Source organism: Neovison vison, chromosome 4, assembly GCF_020171115.1.
Source record: "Neovison vison isolate M4711 chromosome 4, ASM_NN_V1, whole genome shotgun sequence".
Lineage (NCBI taxonomy): Eukaryota > Metazoa > Chordata > Mammalia > Carnivora > Mustelidae > Neogale > Neogale vison.
In genome coordinates this window covers 47,568,051-47,589,325 of record NC_058094.1, presented here as the reverse complement: position 1 = coordinate 47,589,325, position 21,275 = coordinate 47,568,051, and the positions used below count along the sequence as shown (strand labels likewise).

Sequence of the window (21,275 nt, the reverse complement as noted above, 5' to 3'; positions counted from 1 at the left end):
GACTGAAGAAAACAATGATATATACTTGCAAAATCAAAATGATGGTTTCATATTAACTCAAATTTCTACCAGTAGACCCCAAACAAAATGATCACTACTACTTCTAAAAAACAATGCTCTGTCAAGTGGAATCATAGGGATCTCATAAAGATGAGCAAATCAAAGATAGAACAGTGCTAGCGCGCCTGGAAGTGGCTAAGCTCCCAAGTAAATCATCCCTATTAGTTCCTATTCATGATTTCAATTATGCTTTTTTATCTGTTCGTAACATGCAGCATTTTCTTACCCTCATATTTCTAGGCATTTTAGCTTCTGCTGACATAAATGCATTCCTCAAATAGAATGTTACAGCAATCTTCTGCTAGACATTTAAGCCCATTTGTGCGTTTATTTTTTAAGATGCTTTTTTGAAACTTCTAACTGTGAGAGGTCTGGGAAGGTGGTGCGAGAATGAATGAGAACTTGTTTTCTAAAGCGACACCATAGACACTTGATCTACACGTTAAAAAAAAAAAAAAAATCACAGCCTCCTACCTTGAAAACAAACATCTCCCGGCGAAGAATAGCTAGAGTGTTAAAGTTCCCATCGCAGATGTTGGGTTTGGCTCCAGGATAGGAAGGTCTGCCAGTGGGAGGCCGAGGAGGTTTGGGCCTGTCATTCTTGCGTGGGTCGGCGGGAGGAACGGAGCGGTGTGGGGGCACTGTCGGTAGAGGTCTTGTTGGTGGAGGAATCTTGTCAGGTGGACCTTTGAAAATATGAGGAAAGCACTTGGCTCACTTAATACTAGAACAGTGCTGAACAGTCTGCTGCCGAAGACAATCCATCACTCATGAGGAGAGGGCACAGACTAAGTGAGCTAAGAAGTCTTTAAGCTTGTATGTTTTCTGAAAAAACAAACCATCGTACCCGACAAACCACTGCCAAATCTTAGAAAGTCCTTATCATGCTAAGTTCTGAATCCAAGTCACTGAACTTTCTTTGTTAATTTTTAATGACATTTTTTATAGCTTCGCAAGAGTCCTTATTGGAAAAGCTGCTTTCAAATCTTTTTTGGAAGTAGGTGGTGTATAAATAATACATAAATGAAGATGAATACTGGAACCATACATGTAAGCTCCACCAAAGTTAATCCTAGATTTTCACAGACAATGATTCTATGCAAATAGTTTTAAAAGATAAACATTAATGGATCAAAGTTTATTCTACCCTGTGTCTCCAACTGTATTTATAACCTTTTCCTGACTTTCATTATTTTCTTCTAATGACATGTTTTGACAAATTGCTAGATGATTATTTCATTTGAATACTGAATCTAAAATACCTATTGATTAAAACGCCACTAGTAAAATATTAATGTGAAGAAGTATTTCTAAAAAGAGGTTTCTAAATTAAGCCAAAGTTTACACATATAATTTGGTACAGATGTAAAGCATCATTCCTCAAGGGATTTGTGTTTTTAAAAAGAAATAGAGAGCTGTTCGCACTTAATATTTAGATATGGAAAGAATATTCTTTTGCAGACCTTCAGTCTAGACTACTAATTCATGAGGTCATGAGAAAGAGCCTTCCTAACCTCAGTTAACCACTTAGGAGGAATTCCTGATGGTACAAATTAGCCTATAGGCTAGTGCGTTCGACACATGAGCTACTTAGTTTTGACTCTGAGACATTTCCCTTTTCTCCGTATCCCCCAAATAAAGAGAAGCACAAAAGTTGATATTTTTTTTTCTCCAAATCCTATTTTAACCCTGAGAGAACGGTTACCACTGAGATATTGAAATTGAAAAACTAATGAATGCAAAACAAATTAGTGAACTTAAACTATGCTATTTAAAAATGCAAATGACACCTTCTGGATACTGGATATTAACATACAGATAACACACATCTGCTTTTGTATTGTAAAATGAAAGCATCATTTCATTAATTTAGTAAAGCATACTCTCTATATGTAAATTACAAATGTCAAGTTCTTAACAATTATGTGTGAAATGAATGTCTTTATAAAGGTCAATGGTTCTTTTGAGGAAGTTAGGATTATAGTAAATATGTAGAACAGTCTTTCTCCCTTTTGTCTTCATTTGTATTCACTGACTGAACCCCATAAATAAAAATGATCTTAGTATATTAGAAACTTATTTTGAATTATGTGTAAGTAAACTTTGCCATTTGCTAACTTCCACTCCCATGTTTGTTAACTTTCACTGAGTCAATAATTACATGCTTTTGAGGTCATTTTATTATAGCCATTACACAAGAGTATTCTCTGCAACCTCCAAAGAGATGGTCTACTAACTATTTAACAATAAGTATCATAAACTGAGGGTAAATCTGTCAGTTTTTATCACAATCTCAGTATCTTTTAAGAAAATCTTAAAATTTCTCACTGTTTTTATTGTTTATATTCATTTATTACATTTTTAACCTAAATTGTAAATATTAAAGTTTACCAGATCTTTGCTGTAATTGCAGGTTTCAATTAAATTCAATAAGAAAAATCTGTCAGTGTGTAGATTTACTATAATCTGTATATTAATATATTTGGACCATTGCCAACAAAACTTGATTGATATAAGACTTCCGCCAATAGGCCAGACTATTTTTTTCTTATTTTGGTATTTCTCTCTCGCATATACTTAGAGCATCCATCTCAAAGAAGAAAACACCGCAGGAATTCTGGACTTCACTGTAGGGTTAACCGAAGAGAAACAGTGGAAACCTACCATAAATTTTCTGGATGCCTTGCAAATCATCATTAGGTAGTTTGAAGTTGTCAGTTTCCATGTACTGGTAAAATGGGGCCATGATGGCAGTGGGGTCATTGGAATGCTCCAATCCCAGAGCATGTCCCAGTTCGTGAACTGCTACAAGAAATAAGTCATTTCCTGTGAAAATGAGAAGAAAAGATGCTATTGTAACTAATACCCAAGTACAGAATTGGAAAGGACAATTTGGTGTTATCAAAATTTCGCCCAAGAAAAATAGGAGGAACTCTTTATTTCAAAGATCAGTCTGATTTTATCATTGGATTTTTCTACTGGCAAAATCCAATATGCTATTTTTGAAAAGGCTGGGTGGGGGGAGGTGATGTTAATGTAGTCACAGAAATTTAGAAACTGAATGGAAGAACGAAGACTAAAAGTTTCAGAAAGAGTAGCAGCATCAGAGATTGCTACTACTACTGTTGAAATATCCTTCCAACTGGAAAGCATGTAATATTCTTTCAAATATCTTTACTTTGCACATAATGCTAACAATAAGTCCGTAAAAAATACAGGGTGGATACAATCCCTACTTTTACACAGGTGAGTAAATTAAGGCATAGAGATGATATGTCTTGTCAAGAACAACAAATCTTTGCATTTACAAACTTGACTAGAACTCAAGTTTAGTTAACTTTTCATATTAGCCTAGAATATAGGAATACAGAAATCTAAAATAAAAGTTATAGGCTGGCAGTCGTAATAACTAGGATTCTAGTCTTGGCTTTGTGAATACAAATTCTAATCAATTCATACGCAATATGAACAAAGTATATATATTTACAGTGGCTGTTTCTCATGGGAAAAAAAAATCAAAAAACAACTCTTCCACCTGTGGTAAACTTGCACAGTGAAATTTATTTAGTGCAGACTCTCAGAGAAACTTTGTGCAGTCACAGCCCTACCAATGACCCCTACATGTTGCCCCCTTCTGGATCATCATAATTAAATTCATGAGCAAAAGAGCCAGTCCTGCATGTATATTTGTTTATTCTAAAAATTTAGTTAAACTATGTGAGCATCCAACAGTTGGGACTATAATATTTTTAAGGGTTATGTTCCTAAGTGGAAAGTTTAAAATGATTGAACATAAAATGTAAAGTTTTGCATAGATGAATTGCAAATGATTTCAGTGAACTTCCTAAGTGTCATTTTTAGGAAAACTCTCTTCCAAACATTTTTATAATGCACTGAGATAATTCCCTTCAGAGTTTTGTTTGTTTGTTTACACAAAAGCCAAGTACATAATAAACATTTTTTTCTTACTCTGGAGTAGTCTTCCGTAGAAAAATGGATGAAACTGTGGGGCTGATTCATCATATGACCTTAGCATACTGAAAATGAGCCATTCAAAACACTTCAGGGGCCTACCTGACTCTCAAAGAATAACTGATTAAATGCTGGTGTGAAACAAATTGGAAGGGTTTAAAAAAAATGGAAGTTAACATTTCCAATCTCAAAGAGCTTATCTTCTCCTCTTATAAAATTACTTAAATGTGCAAATCAAGACACAGAAAGAAAAATAATATGTATTAGGTTTAATTAAAAAATATTAACTAGACTTATTAAAAGTTTACTAACTTTGCCCTGGACATTTAGAACATTTTCCCTGCATTTTCTCATTTAATTCTTACAATTATTCTTGAATCAGTTACTATTATTATGTCCATTTTTAAAATGAGAAGACAAGACTTGGAGACATTAAGTGCAATTTGCAAATTTATGTAGCAAGGTGCAGATGAAATTCAAACTTCTCTATCTGATTAGAGATCCTTTGAATTGCTACTGTAAATCACACAGCTACTAAAGCATTAGCTTGCACAACAGACAAGATTATGTAGCCATGTGAAAACAATCTCATTCATTCAATCATCCATTCATTCCACTACTTTTACTGCATGCCTACTCTGAGTTAGGTATTGATCTAGGCTTTGGCAATATAGTAGTGAATGAAACATACAAAAAATCTCTGCCCTTACAGCATTTACATTTTAAAGCGTATTGGAAAAAATCAAGATAGAAAAGTAGAAAATACAGAATGTTACACAGTGATAAACTGAGAGTTTTAGAGGGGAGGGGGTGGAGGAATCGGTGAGCTTAGTGGTGGGTATTTTGGAGGGCACGTATTGCATGGAGCACTGGATATGGTACATAAACAATGAATTTTGGAACACTGAAAAAGTAAAATAAAAATGATAAGGAGGAATAGTAAGGCAGAAAAAAGATAAAGTGAGAGACAAAAACATGTATAGAATTTTAAACAACAGTAATGGTTTGGGCTTCTAGTCTGACTGTGGTGGGAATTTTAAGTTTTTGAGTAGGGGAGGGACATAGTCTGACTTACATTTCAAACAAGACCACTCTTGTGATTGCTCTCGAGAATCAAGTACAGTGGACACAGGAAGCAGCATGATTCAGTCTCTGAAGTGAGTGCAATAATTCAGGCAAAAATGCTGGTCACCTGGACCAAAGTGGAAGTAATGGAGGTATACAGAAGCGTAACATTCTTGATATTTTTTGAATGAAGAATCACAGGGTTTCTTAAAGGACAAGATGCAAGGTGTGAGCAAAGAAGAACATCAAAGACAGCACAACATTTTCTGGCCCTATACGCAGAAGAATGAAATTACAGTTCACTGAGAAGGAGAAAAACAGGACGAAAGAGTTTTTGTTGCTTTTTGTGTTGGTAGGGGTGAGAGGTAGGTAACAAAATCAGGAGTTCCTTTTTCTGAGTGTTAAGTTCTGAATGCTTGAATTTGCTTAATGAAACAGGAAGATTCATCAACTGAGAGAATAACAGAAAAGAAAAAGAAGAATGTATGAAATATTTGAATAGGTCAGTTATAAAGAGTGGACTAGGGAAATTGTATCTATCCTGTAATTGTCAGGCAATATTCATGACCGTGAATTTAAAGTGAGGTTGGGTTCATTTTGCACGCTGTCTTCCTTCTTCAGCCTTATTTAGTAGTGTGTATGCAGATATCAAAGTGGCAGTATTGATTTCACCAGACTTTTGGTATCTTTAGGTAACTGTGAAAAGCAGAGGAAAAGACGAAGGGGCTGTGGATATATGTAAGGGAGTGATTTTTGACTTTGCCATGGTAATTGTGTCATGTAAGGAAGGACTAGCATGGGATGACGAAGGACTGTGACAAGCTAAGATGATAAGATAATTTAAGATGACCCTTAAGTTCTGAAGTGGTCAAAGGTTTTTTTGTTTTTGTTTTTGTTTGTTTTTGTGTTTCTAGTCACAGTATTAGCAGGTGTGAGCTAGAAAAATATTCAGTGATAGTCAAAGTAGATATCTGAAATGGAGATTTGTAAGAGCAATGTCAAGGGTATACCCACGGAAGTGAGTCTCTGAGTTGGGATGGAATATGAAATTAGAGAGGAGATTCAATATCTAAGAGCCCAGAACATGGCAAAATTATCTACATTAACACTGAGATCAGAGAGAATTAAAACAAGGAGAGTGTTGAGAGTAGGACTGAACTAGGAGATAAAATCATCAAAGAATAATGAAAATGACTTGAGAATTAGTGAATGATAATAGCAAGGAGAGACAGTGGATGGAACAGTTTGACAAAATCACAGTCAAATCTTTAAGTTTTTATGGATCTTGAATCCATAATCTTGAAGTAGCATTAAAAAGAAATAAGGTGGGACATATAGCATGACTCCAGCCCTTGCAGTAGAAGGAATGTGAAAGAGAAAATGGAAGGAGTGAAAGAGAAAAAGTATAAGCAATGGAAAGACCAGTGTTAGTTACAAAAAAGAACTTAAAGGGAACGTTTTCAAAATAAGTTGATTATTAAGGGGATTTTGCTAATGACTGACTTGAAACTTCTCTAACGTAAACAGTTTCAGAAATTAGAGAAGGGAAGGAAATGGAGGGAGAGATAGCAATGTAGAAGTCCTATGCGAATTAGAGTCCCAGGAGAGAGGGGGGTCTTCTGTGTTTCCTATGGTGATAAACAGGAATGGAGGTAAGGGTCCTAACCAAATTAGACCTCAGATTCCAATATATCAAATATAAGAGATTATTATTACTTGAGTATGTTTAAAAGAATTTAAGAACATGACTTAAGACAGGGAATGAAATTAAAGAGGATAAGGGGAAGAACGTACAGTGGTTGCAAGGACAATTTCCTATAATTGTCTTTGCTTCAATTTTTGTTGCTTTTCCAATGTCTGTAAGATAATTTCACATTCCTCATCAAGATAACCCAAACCCTTCATACATAAGTCCTTGTCCTTCCTTTCCAACATTATCCCCCCTCCCCTTTATTTTCCTCTTTCCAGTCATAGAAGAATATGCTTGTTCTGTCCTTTAGAGCTCTGCATTAACTGTCTTCTTTCTGGAACCCCCTCTCCACCCATGCCCCTAAGTTGGAAGCACATCAAGCAGACCTGATGTGACTGCTCAAACGTTACCTTCTTTATGAGGTCATTTTCCCAAGAGGTGTTGTTCCAGCACACTCTCTGCTTTAGGTTCCCACAGACCCTTGAGAATCGCCCTATCATAGCAATTGCATTGTTTTGTCATCATCTATTTTGGTAAATCTTCCCAACATATTTTGAATTCTTTAAAGACTGAAATTGTGCATCATTTATGTTATGTCTCCAGTTCAAAGACATTGCCTGGCACGTAGTAGATGACTAATCTTTAAATAAGTTGGATGAATGGATCAGTTTCCAGGGACTGGAGGACTAATTTGAATCTGGATAGTAAAGAATAGAATGCTATTTTCATCTAAATGTGGCTCGGAACTTTTTTCTTTATTTCCCTAGCTTTACTGAGGTATAACTGAAAAATAAAATTATAAGATATTTCAAGAATACATCATGGTGATTTGTTATAAGTACATATTTTGAAAGGATTCCTCTGCATTGAGTTAATTAATATATATATGACTTTACATATTTAAAGTGGGAACATTTAACTTTTATCAAACTTCAGTCATCTAAGAATGTTATCAACTATAATCTAAGAATGTTATCAACTATAATTAGATCCTCAGACCTTATTCATCTTCTGACTAAAAGTTTATACCCTTTTACCTACCCCTCACCACCACCCCCCAACCCCCACCCCCCCCACCCCTGCCAAATCTGTTTTGTGACAATCATGCCAAGAATTAGAATGGAAAGAGAATGAGATAAGAGTAGACTGAGGAGGCCACTATTCTTACATAGTTCAGACAATGGAACTAAAGTACCCAACATCATTGCTGAATGAATGTCAGCAAATACTCGTACTCACAGCTGAAGACAAGAGGACAGGGTCTAGAGAAAATTGCTAGGGAATGCCGAACAGGCTTGATTTTATTAACTCTTAGGGATAAGGAATTAAAGTGACTGGAGGGAGTAAGGATGTGAGGGGATGGATGGTAAAAAAGTCAGGCGGTATAAAATCAAAAGACACAGAAGTTCAGGCTTACTGAAAACAGGAAATTGTTTTTTAAGGATGCCAGTCTGAGTGAAAACCAATGAAACGCGACTATTGGAGACCATCTAGTCCGCATGTTACTAGGAAGCAGAAGGAAGCAGTTACTTATGAAGAGATGTGGGAATTATGAGTGTTTGCAAGTATGTTAAACAAGAAGACTTCCAAGGATTGTGTGTCAGAGGGTAATCTCAGGTGAAAGCGGGTGGGGAAGGAAAGGAGCTGCAGGCATTTTTAGACACCAGACATTTAACACCAACTGGCAGTGAATACCTTTGTGAGTTCAAATCAGAGACACCATTGTTAAGATACACACCTGATGCTGATGAGACTTAGCAACTGCAAATGACATGGAAGTGGCAGAAGGACAGGTGTATGTTTGGCCTCTGGCCACGCCCACACCCAGAAAATATGGGTAAAGTTTGGCTGAAATGTATTATCAGTGGGCAGAAAATGAAAGAAATTTTTCACCAGGAGCATACCTAATGCCAAAACAAAGATCTAGCAAGCAGTCAAAGGACCAAAAAAAACCAAGGCAATTGAACCAAGAACAGGAGTTGGCACTTTGGTTTACTGGGAATAGCTACGGTGACAACTCAGCCCGTCAAGAGAGCGCTGATTCAGAAAATACATTTAGACCCTCTTGGCCATCTTGTGGCAAAATGGATACAATTTCTTAGCCAGAAAGTCCCAATGAAGCCTTACAGGGATTATGTTTTGTTTTTATTCTTCAAAAGGAAAAAAAAAAAAATCCATTACAACATTCCTCCTTGTAGAGCACGTCCCCTTCCCCAGAATAAAGTACCCTGAACCTTGTTCCAGAATAATTATGTAGGAACTCATCCTCTCACTCTTTGGCAGATAAATATTGCATTTTGTCACACATCAACCCTGCTAACTTTGTTGAATTATTAAAAGCACTTCAAATCTCTCACAGGGAAATAGTCTTTTAGTCACAATTTCTTTCTTTTCCTTTTTTCTTTCCTTAGCGAGAGAAATACAAAAAACCAAAAAAGGAAAACAAAGTAGTAACAGCAGCAGAAGTTATTTCATTTCATGTATCTGTTCTCTTCAGATCAATCAAATTTTTCTTAGGCACCATTTCCAAGGGTGGAGTCACTCCTTGTCTAAGGAAGAAGAAAATTAATAGGATCAGGATGTGAACCTATGACCTGTTCAGTACGCCATAGCACTTTTAATCAGAAAAACTGGCCAAGAGCTCCAAGTAATTACCATTCTTCAGATGATTGGCAATAATATAATTAAACCTTACTTGCAGCTTCACAACAGTTTAAAAGGGTAAGTTGTTAAATAAAGTACCACCCTATGATTTGAATTCCACTAGGAACAAAAGTTGTTGGCATATGATGAGGTTTAGACAATTAAAATGCACCAGACCTCTTTCCTAATGATGAAAATAATAACTGCTTCTGTAACTTATCATTAATTCACATTATTTGAGATTCTTAATTGTCGTATGCCTTGATCTTATCACCATGCAGGCAACAAAGGATAAATCACCCTCCTGATTCTCAATACGGAAATAGTACTTGCTCCTTTTGTAAGATTTTGAGTTTTGAGTTTGTTGCTTTCAATTGTATTGCTAATCTCCTTTCCTTTGTATATTCCAATACAATTTCAGAACACTGAACTGTATATTATGAAAGATAATGCATTATTTATAATTTCCTTGTCCTAATTATGTCTTTATATTTTATTCCAAGCTGTTTCATTCCCCATGCATTTTCATATGCTGTTCCCTCTGCTGACGACATATCCTGAATGTTAAAAATGACTATGTAATATTTCATACTTAAAAAGCTGTTATAAATATTTCTAACATTTATAATCCTACCGACCCAAGCAAACACTAGAATATCATGAGCACCATTGAGTCTCTCTCTAGATTCTCTCTTATTTCATACCTTTGGCTGTCCCATTCCCTTCGTGGGTAATCACTAACTTGAGTTTTTCATTTCTCATTACCTTGTTTCTATTTTGATATTTTTTATCAAACATGTATGTTTAAATAACTTCTAGCTTTATAAAGTTGGTATGGTTCTCTACATTGTCTTTTGAAACTCAGCATTTTTTTTTCCTTATATCTTCTTGCTTGTCTCTTAGTGAGTCTTGCAAAATCTCATTAATCCTTTAAAACATAACTCAAAATGACCTCCATTGTGAAGCCTTCTCCAGCTCCCCGGGTAAATTTGATTCCTCTGTCTCTGTTTCCATGGCCTTGTCTAAACATAACTGGATCATAACACATGCAAAATTGCCCTGATAGCTTCTGACACATAGAAGCTCTTAATATTTATTTGTAAGTTAAATGACTGACAGAACAAATATAAGTAGATTCATAATTTTTAGATGTTTAAACATTTAAACCTAAAATTTAAATCCATGTGTAGAAATAACATTCAGAGATCATCATCTAATCTTTGATTAGTATAAATTTCCCCAGGGCCTGATAAATAGAGGAGATGAACCATCTTAAACCTCAATCCTTCCACCCTCTCCATTCAGCACGTTTTGCCAGTTGAGAAACTAAAAAGATGTATGTACTCAGTCCCTAAGAAGGTCCCATAATACCCACCTCCTGGTATACACTCCCAGTCTGTATCAGCTCGCTGTAGCAGAATATGGTAGAGCTGACGGTACTGGACTTCTAATAGTAGGTTATAAGTTACACCATGATGTCCACCCTGGTGTTCTCCCTCTCTCTCCCTCTCTCTCTGATTCTCTTATTACTCACTCTGGAAAAGCCAGCTGCCATGTCATGTAAAACAGCCATGTGGAGAAGAGCTGAGGCTTCCTGTCAACAGTCACAGGAGTGAGCTGGGAAGTTGATTTTCTAGTCCATTCAGGTAACTGCAGCCCTACCCAATTATTTCACTGCACATTCATGACATACCTTGGACCAAAATCACCCAGCTAAGCTGCTCCTGGATTCCTGACATTCAGAACTGTGGGAGATAATAAATGTTTGTTGTTTGAAGTTGTTAAGTTTCGGGGTGGCTTTTTATGCAGCAATAGAAAATACACACTACAGGATGGTTTAGCACACTCCCTTTTCTCCATTTGATTAGGATTAGGAGATAGGGAAGAAAAACTGAAGAAAAAAAAAAGAACTGAGTAGAAAAGGAGGCTACTCTGAAACATCTACAGATAGATAATTCTACAATAATCTTGAGATGAAGATGGGCATTAAATATTGTTCAGCCCAGCTATTTTTGGTTTCTCCACAGAAACCAAAAAGTTTGGCAATAACCCTAAGTCTGAGAGAGAGTCTGTGACTGAAAATTTCCAGAGATGGAAATATCAGTTATTCTCTGCTTCAGATGTTTTTCCTTTTTCTTTTTATCTTTTTTTTTTTTTTTTTTAAGATTTTATTTATTTGAGAGAACGTGAGAGTAAACAAAGAAAGCACAAGCCGGAGTGGGGGGATGGTAGGGGGATGGTTGGGGGTTAGGAGAGGCAGAGGGAGAAGCAGACTCCCTGCTGAACAGGAAGTTCCAATAGGATGAAGGGCTCAATCCCAGGACCCTGGGATCATGACCTGAGCCAAAGGCAGATGCTAAATAGACTGAGTCACCCAGGTGCCCCTCAGATGTTCTCTCAAATGTATAAAGCTTGATACCTTGATTGCACTTACACTAACTACTACTTTCTTTTTGTACACCACAGAAGAGAGGGTCACTCCCTTGGTGGCAGGCAAAACCTGTGCTCCCGGGGCACCTGGGTGGCTCAGTGGGTTAAAGCCTCTGCCTTCGGCTCAGGTCATGATCCCAGGGTCCTGGGATCGAGCCCTGCATCGGGCTCTCTGCTCAGCAGGGAGCCTGCTTCCTCCTCTCTCTCTCTGTCTGCCTCTCTGCCTGCTTGAGATCTCTGTCTGACAAATAAATAAATAAATAAATAAAAATCTTTAAAAAAAAAAAAACAAAAAACAAAAAAACCTGTGCTCCCTGCCAGATAGCCAGAAAACTCTGATAGGGTAAAAAAAGAACAAGACTGAACTAGTTTTTATTGAGCATCTATTATGAATCAGAATTATGTCACTGGACTTGTCATTGAAACTTCATGACCGGTACTTGGTTGCTGTCCTTTTCCACTAATGCTCTCAGAGGCAGTGGAACTTGTTCAGCCAGGCAGCCCCTACGAGGAGAGCTGGGCTGTATTTTACATCCTGGCTGCCCAGCTCTAGACAGGAGGGAGATCACAGCTGTGCTCTGCAAGACAGAAGCTGACAGAAGCTGATTTGGGGCAGATTTGCTCACATCTCTTTCTGCCACTTTTACTCATCCATCAAGTCTCCAGTTCCTCAAAGGCTTGGTGCCCTTCTCTTGCCTTCCCCCTGTCTCCAGTTCCTGTCCTCCACACTTCCCCTACATTGGCTTCTCCTCAAGGGCCTCAAACTTCAGAATGATCCCAATCAAGTCAGACATGGTTTGACCAGGAAAAAGCTTAATATTGCAGCCATTAATTAGTTGTTCATCAGATATGGGCAAATATAATGCAATAAAGTTTCAGTTACAAATGGCACTTGTATGTGTCAGATCAATTTTACCGAGTTATTTAATGACAAATCTAATTTACTCTCACACATGCTTTAAACTGTTTTATTGTACACAGTACCATCAATGATGCCCTAAGACTAAAAGAACTAAAGGAAACAAAACATTTTTATAGAGTGTTCTTAAAGCAACAACAAGAAGTATCAGACATCCCTTATCTGTGTCTCACCACAGTAGCTAAGTTTTCTGATTATCACCGTTTTACAGATTAGGAAATGAAGACTTCCACAGACTGTGATGGCCAGAGTTAGCCAGTAATTGGCAAGAATGGATTTAAGCCTTCCATATGGTCTTGGCCCACAAGCCCAAACTGAATGTGCTGAGGAAATGGATTTCTCTTTTCCTCTACTCTAAACATCTCCTCAAGGCTTCAGATTGTTCTCCAGAGGACAGCTTCCGCTTAAGACCTCTTTTCGGGAGTCTGAAGCAATAGCTACTATTTCTTTTCTCCACTGAAGTCACATTAAACTTAATATTTTAAAATGTTTTTCCTAAAATAAAATAAAATGTATGTCCTTAGGACAACCCTGGCTGTTCAAAAAGTTTCAGTCATTTTCAGTCAAATTTTTAGTTAAGTCTTAAAGCCTTGGAGTAAAGAAAATATTTTCAAGAGAGAAGGAAATAGTACTACTGCTATATGTAGTTTGATTTTTAAAATCTTATTTCAAAACATTTCTTTAGCAGTTTAGAAGGGTTTGCTGGGAATGCTATGGAGTTGCCTGTTTGGATGTGCTAGTTAGCTTTAAAAGCACACTGCTAGTGCCCAGTATTAAGGCATGCACTTAATATATAAGGGAGAAACAAAAACAAAAACAAAAACACAGGCCCTTATATATAAGGGAAACAAATGGCCATCTAATAGATCTTTCAAAAATCAGTAAATGTATTTTCAAAGATAGACTACTACCAAACATTTACAGTTTTTAATTTAATAAGCACTTTAGAATAAACCGATATAATTAAAACAACTCAGGTCTATGCTAGCCAGATGAAGTGGACACCCTAGGAAGATATTTGAATTATCAAAGCCAAAGTACAAGTTTTATTCCTTTAGGCTATAATTTGGTTTGGTGAATTAGACATATCTTTATTAAATTCAGAAAAGTCTTGCTAAACAAAACAAAAAAAATCAAAATTGGATGTGGCTAATTGCACCATGATATTAACAAGAAATTTTTTTCCCCTCTCCTGGTAAGACTAGTTAGGAGTCTAAGAACATTTTCAGTTATGTCCCATGTAATTTATTCATGTGTGGTTTATCTGTGCCATACTTTTCCCCTGGGTGGCTCAATTTGAAGGTCAGAATGATTCTGGAGGCCTACTCCCCTCTCTCTGTGCTAGTATAAAAGAGATCAATTTTAGCGACTGTTTAAACAAAAGTAATCATATAATAAATTGCAATGCTACTTCCCAGCAGCTGATTTGAATTATATGCCCTTTTACTGTATGCGAACGGGTAAGTACTGTTTACCCAGTCATCGTTCTCAGTGCACCTGGTGTAGCAATCCTAGTATTACGTGCTACAGTTTCCAGACCAGCAACTGTGTGACATATATTCCTTAAAAAATTACTAATTATTTATTGTGTGCAGGGAACTATTGATGGAATAACTGAACTATTGATAAACAATTCATCCTAACATGTGATTGATTTTTCTGCTGTGTGCCAGACAATATGAAGTACCAAGGTCTCTAAAGTTAAATTGCCCAAATACTTTGTTCTTAATTAAGAAACTATGAGTTTAGTTCAGAGATCCTGGGTTGTTTTTTGGGCTCAGAAGCTCCTCAGAGAACCTGAGTAACTATGCAAATTTTCCCAAGAAAAATGAGTGCATTTGCACATTATTGTGTGTGATTTTGAAGTTAGTTTTACTCCACTTATATCCTTTAAGGCAAAACAGGTAGAAAATTCTAACTCAGCCACTGTGTGTATAAAATTTAATAAATTACTAACCTCCCTGTGGTCAGATTTCTTTATTTGTAGAGTCAGTCTAACATCACCTACTTATGGGGTTATTGGTGGGTTAAATACCATCATATATAAAAAATACTCTGCACAATACCTAAGACAGAGTTCAACACTAAGAGAGTGCTAGTAAGAAACTACTATTACTTCTATTTCTATCATCAACAGACCTATCAACTTTTGAATTAGAGACTTAATTCTTCATTTCACATTGGCTTATTCAGTCAGAAACCTATTAAGTATCAAAGCGGGAATTTAAAAATATCAGTTCTGACTTCACCAAAACCCATGCACCAACTGGTTAGACACACTCTTGACACAAATGTATGTGAATGACGAGGTTGGAAAATATGTTAAGATCAAGTTTGTGGAAGTTTTGGATGCTAGCTTTAAGAGTTTGATCATTACGAAGGAGGCAATCCAGTACTATGAAAAGTTAATACCAAGCTAATATCGCTTAAGGTAATTTGGCATCAGTACGAGGGTATAATTGCCGTGGGATGTGACTGAAAGCTAAGAGAGCAGGTACGAAGACTACTTCAAAAGTCAAGATAATTAGATGAGGAAAACCTCAACATAGGCAGTGACTAAGGGAAGAGAAGACAAGAGTCCCTGAACAGGAAAAGAAAATACTTGGGTGCTAGAAAGATTTGAAATAGTTCTTTGAGTTATCCTATTTCCCATTATGAAGTTCAAGTTCATCATAACCCCTTGAACACCCAAATCCATGTAAAAACTACCTCATATTTTACTATCATTACTGTTAAAAAGAGCAAAGTTGAACCTAGATTCTGATGCTCACTTTCAAAGTATACTAAATTGTTATGATCTCAAAAGCTGTCCATTTAAGACCTTTATATAAATATTTCACAACATATAAATATGTCCATAACACCTTTATATAAATATAAATGTTCATGTATATAATTGTTTTCATCTGACATTAGATTTGTGTTGTAATTTTTGTGCTGGATGAAGACCAATTAGCAAGAAATGGTAAAAAAAAAATAAGGTTTCACGCATTTGCTTGTAGCAGCATATCTAGACTGTAATTCCTTATATGCACTTGGCTTCAAGAATTTCTTTACTGACATGAGTTTATACTATGACAGAGGTGCTTGAAAGGCTTACTGTACACCCACTGATATTCAGAAGAGCTAATACACAAGGGCTGGCTCACAATAATGAGATAGGTTAGCTCTTTTTGAGTAAGAGCTTTGGGCTTACTATGATGCAAAGAGGCAGAATCGGAAAAGGCAAGGTCTCTAAATAGCATACACAGCTGCAAGCTCAAGGTCAGTCTTTCTGCACATGCAGTGAGAAATGCCGATTTCCTATCAGCCTGTCTATCAAAACCCTCATAAAGCTGGAATCCAATATATCCTTACATATGAGAAGAATAATTTGCAAAATAATTAATACCTACTTGCTTTTTCAGACTAAAGGTTTGGGCACCAAAAACTTTCTGGTGTTTTTCTTTTGCTTTTTTCCTTGGAGAACCTTCTTGTACTTTCTAAAGCCAATCATGAGCCTATGTCTCCAGGAAAATGTTGGGGCAGTGTTTTGTTTTGTTTTTTTTTTTTTTTTAGGATGGGCAAAGAAGAGGCCCAAGGGAGTTGGCATGAGGGTGGGGCTCATTTGGGCACCTGGGCAGACCTGGTAGTTACCTGGTTCATTTCCACTTCCTGAAGGAAAACAAAAACTAACAACAGGTTAAAATGATCAGCTCTTGAGGTCTGGAATACAGTCGACCACAGAAGGGGTGTACAAAGGGAATTAGGTAGCAAGAGGCATTAACAGGAAAGGAAGTGAAAGGGTGCTGCAGAAAGTTTTGAATAGATTGTGTACTGAGTGGGTGTGTATTGCCCCAAGAGTAATGCCATACAACATGTTTCTTCGCACCTGGATATGTTTACAGGGGTAGAAGGGACTGAATTCAAGTACAACTGCTTGTTTTCTGAGAGAGAGGAGAAGATTAAAAAATTACAAAATTTAAACTTTGGAAGGAGGATAAAATTTTAGTTGTTCTACGAATTTTGCTTTATTTAGCTCATTTCCACCTGAAATTCATTTTTCTGCTATTACAGACGTAGTCATTTAGGTATGGATAATCTTCTTGTTTCAGAGGGGAATAGAAGCAAAAGCAAATATATATAAAAACAATCCTCTATACCCAAATATTTGTATAGATATTTATTGACAGATTATAAACAAATGTGTTTTTTAAAACATTTATATATAAATCAAACACCAGCAAGTACAGTAAAGAAGCCATAGTAACTTATTGACTCATTCAGAACTCCTGATGTTTTCTCTTCTTTCCCTAAATGAAGCATTTCCCTACAAAAACCTGTTTTTCCTCAACAAAATGATTTTTTAAATATTAATTTTTAAAAGGAAACTTTTCTTTTTTTTTGCTTTTTTCTAAAGCAGTTTTCCCTTCTTACTCTTCCCAGCCTTTCTTTATTCATAGAATAATAAATAGTGAAACCAGACCAAAATATATATGTATGTATATGTACATATATATTTACACACACGTATCACATATTATATATAATATATATAATATGAATTCATATAAAAACAATATATTTGAAATACATAATATATGAAACATAAGAATTTATAACTATTTACAGCTACTGATGCGAATGAGAAAAGGTAAATTTGACTTTCTGCAGTTCTCTTTTTAGAACAGTGATCTGAGCTCACATTTGTGTTCTGAAGTGATAAAATAAATGTATAATTTTAACTAGGTAATAATTTATCCTTCACGTATGAAGTAAGAATTAAAACAAAGAATCACAAATTTGATAATTATTTGTTCAGTCAACAATAAGTGTGAAGTAAAATGGCTCATCAAAAATATTTAAGTCAAATAGTGGACTTAATATACATCTATATGACACATACGAACAAAATCAGAAGATTCATGTTTGGCTTGATGTTCTCACAGCAAATTTTGAAGAATAATATTACTGGATCTCTCAAAAAGGATGTAATGTCACCTAAGTGTCTTCCTACCTACTGATCTTTGCTTTTAGAGAGGTGAAATAGAGAATGAAAATGAAGACAAAAATGAAAGGACATTTCCCCCCCCTTTTTTTTTCTAATAATAGAAATGGTTTCCTCTGGCTGTGATTTATTCAACATACTCTGTAAGTCTCATTTTAACCATTTCACCACAGGTGTAGCAGAACTGCTTGTTTCATTTTATTTAGTAAACAAATACTGGAAAGGCCAGAGTTTTAGCTTAGAAACTGGGAGAACAGTCTTTGGCAATGTATTTATGAATTTCAAATGTTCGGAAGAATGAGACTGTCCCCCCCCCACCCCTCCCCAGGATACATGACTTGGAAGGAAACCATAACCTAAATGTCTTGACGTGTGTGTTTAAGTGTGTGTTACAGGTAAAGAAATGAACAAAGCATCTATGTTTCATGATTTTCACAAATTCTACAAAAATAAATTCGTAAAATTTCAATGCAGTCTTGGAAATTTCTTCCAGCAGACAGAAAACTTAACAATCTATTAGAAATATGGACTTTAAAAGGAAGCTGGGCATGTACTGATTTTGAAATTTCTTTTCCTACTAATTATCTTTTAATTGCAAAATGCCTAATTAACCAGGGAGTAGTTTCCTCATTTACTAAAGGAGAATGAAATCTGACATCCATGGAATAGTCACTAGGGCCCAGAAATTTAATCCTCACAACACCCTTTGAGGTAGGTACGGTAACTCCCAAATAATAGTGGAAGAAACAAAGCTTCGCAGTAAATAACTTAAAAGGCACAGGTAAGTTTGTACCCTGGTTTGCTTGAACCCAGAATACTTCCTGCTGAACAGGACTCTCAATTAATTTACCACCCCCAATCCCACCACATACACTAACTTGTCTTAAATAAACTTCATCACTGAAATCAACATAAAAGACATTAACATAACCATATGACACAAAAGAAAGAGAAGAGAAACAATGCTAACACCAAAAAGAGTATCATTCCCTGTAATGTCTGAACTGTTTTCATGAATTTTAATAACAAGCAGTAAGAATTTATTGCCCACTGCATGCCCAACCATTGACAGATGCCATTCAGAGGAGATACAGAAGTCTTTGAGGAACTTAACGATACTCTTCTAGAGAACACCTACCATGCTATGCCATATGAAGAGTTATTAGCAAAACAACTTTATTATCACATTACTCCATTGCTCAAAATATTAAAGTTGTTTCTTGCTAATTACAGTTCAATTAAGCCATTAAATACTACCCTCCATAATCTGGTACGACCTTTCCTATGCAACCCATCTGCCAGTTTGTCAATACATAGTTCATTTCTTAACATACCTCCTTACTGTATTTTTACCTCTCGCACTTTTTGTCATGCTTCCCCCATATAAAAATAGTATAAAACATTAATTACTTTTCTCTCATTGTTTAAAATTTTAGTATTTGCTTTATTGTGATCAAACTACCTTGGACAGTCAATCCTAAGAAATGAAAACTGAACTACAAATGAATGATTCCATTTATTCCATCACATCACTTATTGCTGCAAGGGACAGGTCTTCTTCAGAAATAGAATTTCCCTTTGAAACTACCTTGCCTATTTTCATTACTCCCTCTGGCCTTGTTCTGCTCTGTTTCCTTAGTTATCCTAACAACAAAGTGATATTTACCAAAAGCTATTTTTAGCTGTGGAGACACAGAAATTTTGTATATTCCACTAAAATTATTAATGTATCTTCTGTACAAAAGTGGAAATTAATGAGTATTTTGTATGTATATTTTGTATGTATACAGAAGTTTTAATAATTGAAAAACCTTGGAAAAAATCCTTAAAATATGATTTTTTTGGTCTTTGCAAATTACTTCTATAATGATAACATGGTTTTATTCATTGCTACGTAACAAATGAGCAGTTTAAAACAAGTCATTAATTATCTCACAATTCCTGTGGGTCAGGAATTGCAGAGTGGTTTGACCGTTCAAGATTTTTCATGAGGCTGTAGGAAAGCTGTTGGCTGGGCTGTCACATCTTGACCAGAACAACTCTGCTTCAAAGCTGAATCAAGTAATTGTGGCTATGCCTTGGGCCCTGCTAGCTGTTGGATAAAGACATGGTTTTCATCACATTGTCTTTTCATATGTTGCCTAAGTGTCCCCATGATATGCTCACTGGCTTCCTCTACTGTGACTGATGAGACAGACAGATGGAGTATCTAAGACAGAATCAGCAGTTATTTATAATTTAATCTTGGAAGTGACTTATGATCACTTCCTCTATTTCCTGTTCATTAGATGTGAATCACATCCGGCTCTCATAGCTGTACAGGGGTAGGGGATTATACAAAGGTTTGATGGCCAATAAGTAGATCACTGGCAGCCATCTTGGAGGCTGGCTACCCCAACATCAGTAATAATAGTGGCTGTTACCATTTTGCTACCATTTTCAGATATTGTGCTGGGTGTCTGCTCTTGTTACAGTAACTAAGCAAGGGAGGATTTTCCATCTGCATTTTCCATATCAGGAAACTGGATAGCTAGGATGTTAAATAAATAATAAAGAATATTACTGGTAACTGTCAGAACCAGAATTCAAATTTCAGGTCAGTTTGTCTTCAAAGTCAGCAACTTCTCTCCCCTTTAATACTGTACCTTCTTTATTTTCTACAATAACAGTGATAAATGATCTAAATTATGACGAGTTTTATTTCATACACTGTTTTGGGAATTCATGTTGCTTAAGCATAAAGTAAATAAGAATTATCCTGCTGTTAACTTTGTTAACTTTAATAAATTGGTTCTAGGGGAAAATTACAGCCTTCAAAACCCGTTACTTTTCAATATAATTCTTAAATAGATATAGAGCAGATCCAACTTGCCAAATTCTGAAATGAAATGTTTATGTTCAGAATTGTTCTCCCAAGAAGCATGAAGAAATACAGAGGCTTCTTTGTTTTTATCTGCACACTGGGAATTTACATGAGCTCTCTTCACTAACTTTCTTCTAATGAACTTTCTTCTCAGGCTGGAGAATCAGGAAGTAAAAGATTAAAAAGGAACTAGTGGTAGTGAAACTGAACTTTACAGGATGAGTGATGATATTTGTTGATTTACAAAGAATATACTTCCCATTTTGTTCTGCCATGGTAGTCACAGTTCCCACATGTTATAATAATGAGCAATCTAGAGTCCTCCCTCTAAATCTTTGGCAAGGAGATCATGCAGTTATATTTTCAGATTGGTGACTCTTAAGGTTCAGTAGCCAAATTTTTGGGCAAACGAAAGTAGAGCTGAAGATAATGATGCAGAATTAAATGTAACACTTGGAACTTGAATAAACAATGTGACAAATATTAGTTAATATGAAAATCTCACTACATTTTTCTCTAATTATCATAGTTCCTATTACAACTATCAAATCATCACCCAACATGCTAATTATGTTCACTTTTTGTCATTTTGTATCCTGCTGACCTTCATCTTGTGATATCATCTTCAAGTCAACTATGTGAAAAA

The 21,275-nt window shown here is 35.9% G+C and overlaps 1 protein-coding gene across 4 annotated transcripts in view; it reads right to left on the bottom strand.

Annotated features, from left to right (window-relative positions):
• MMP16 (matrix metallopeptidase 16) overlaps positions 1 to 21,275 on the bottom strand; it is a 295,803-nt gene that overhangs the window by 80,890 nt on the left and 193,638 nt on the right. For all 4 annotated transcript variants that reach the window (XM_044245362.1, XM_044245359.1, XM_044245361.1 and 1 more), the window contains exons 5-6: positions 2,725 to 2,886; positions 535 to 746 (exon numbers count right to left, since the gene is read on the bottom strand). In XM_044245362.1, the coding sequence (XP_044101297.1) occupies positions 535 to 746; positions 2,725 to 2,886 (374 nt within the window). The remainder of the gene's footprint in view (positions 1 to 534; positions 747 to 2,724; positions 2,887 to 21,275) is intronic.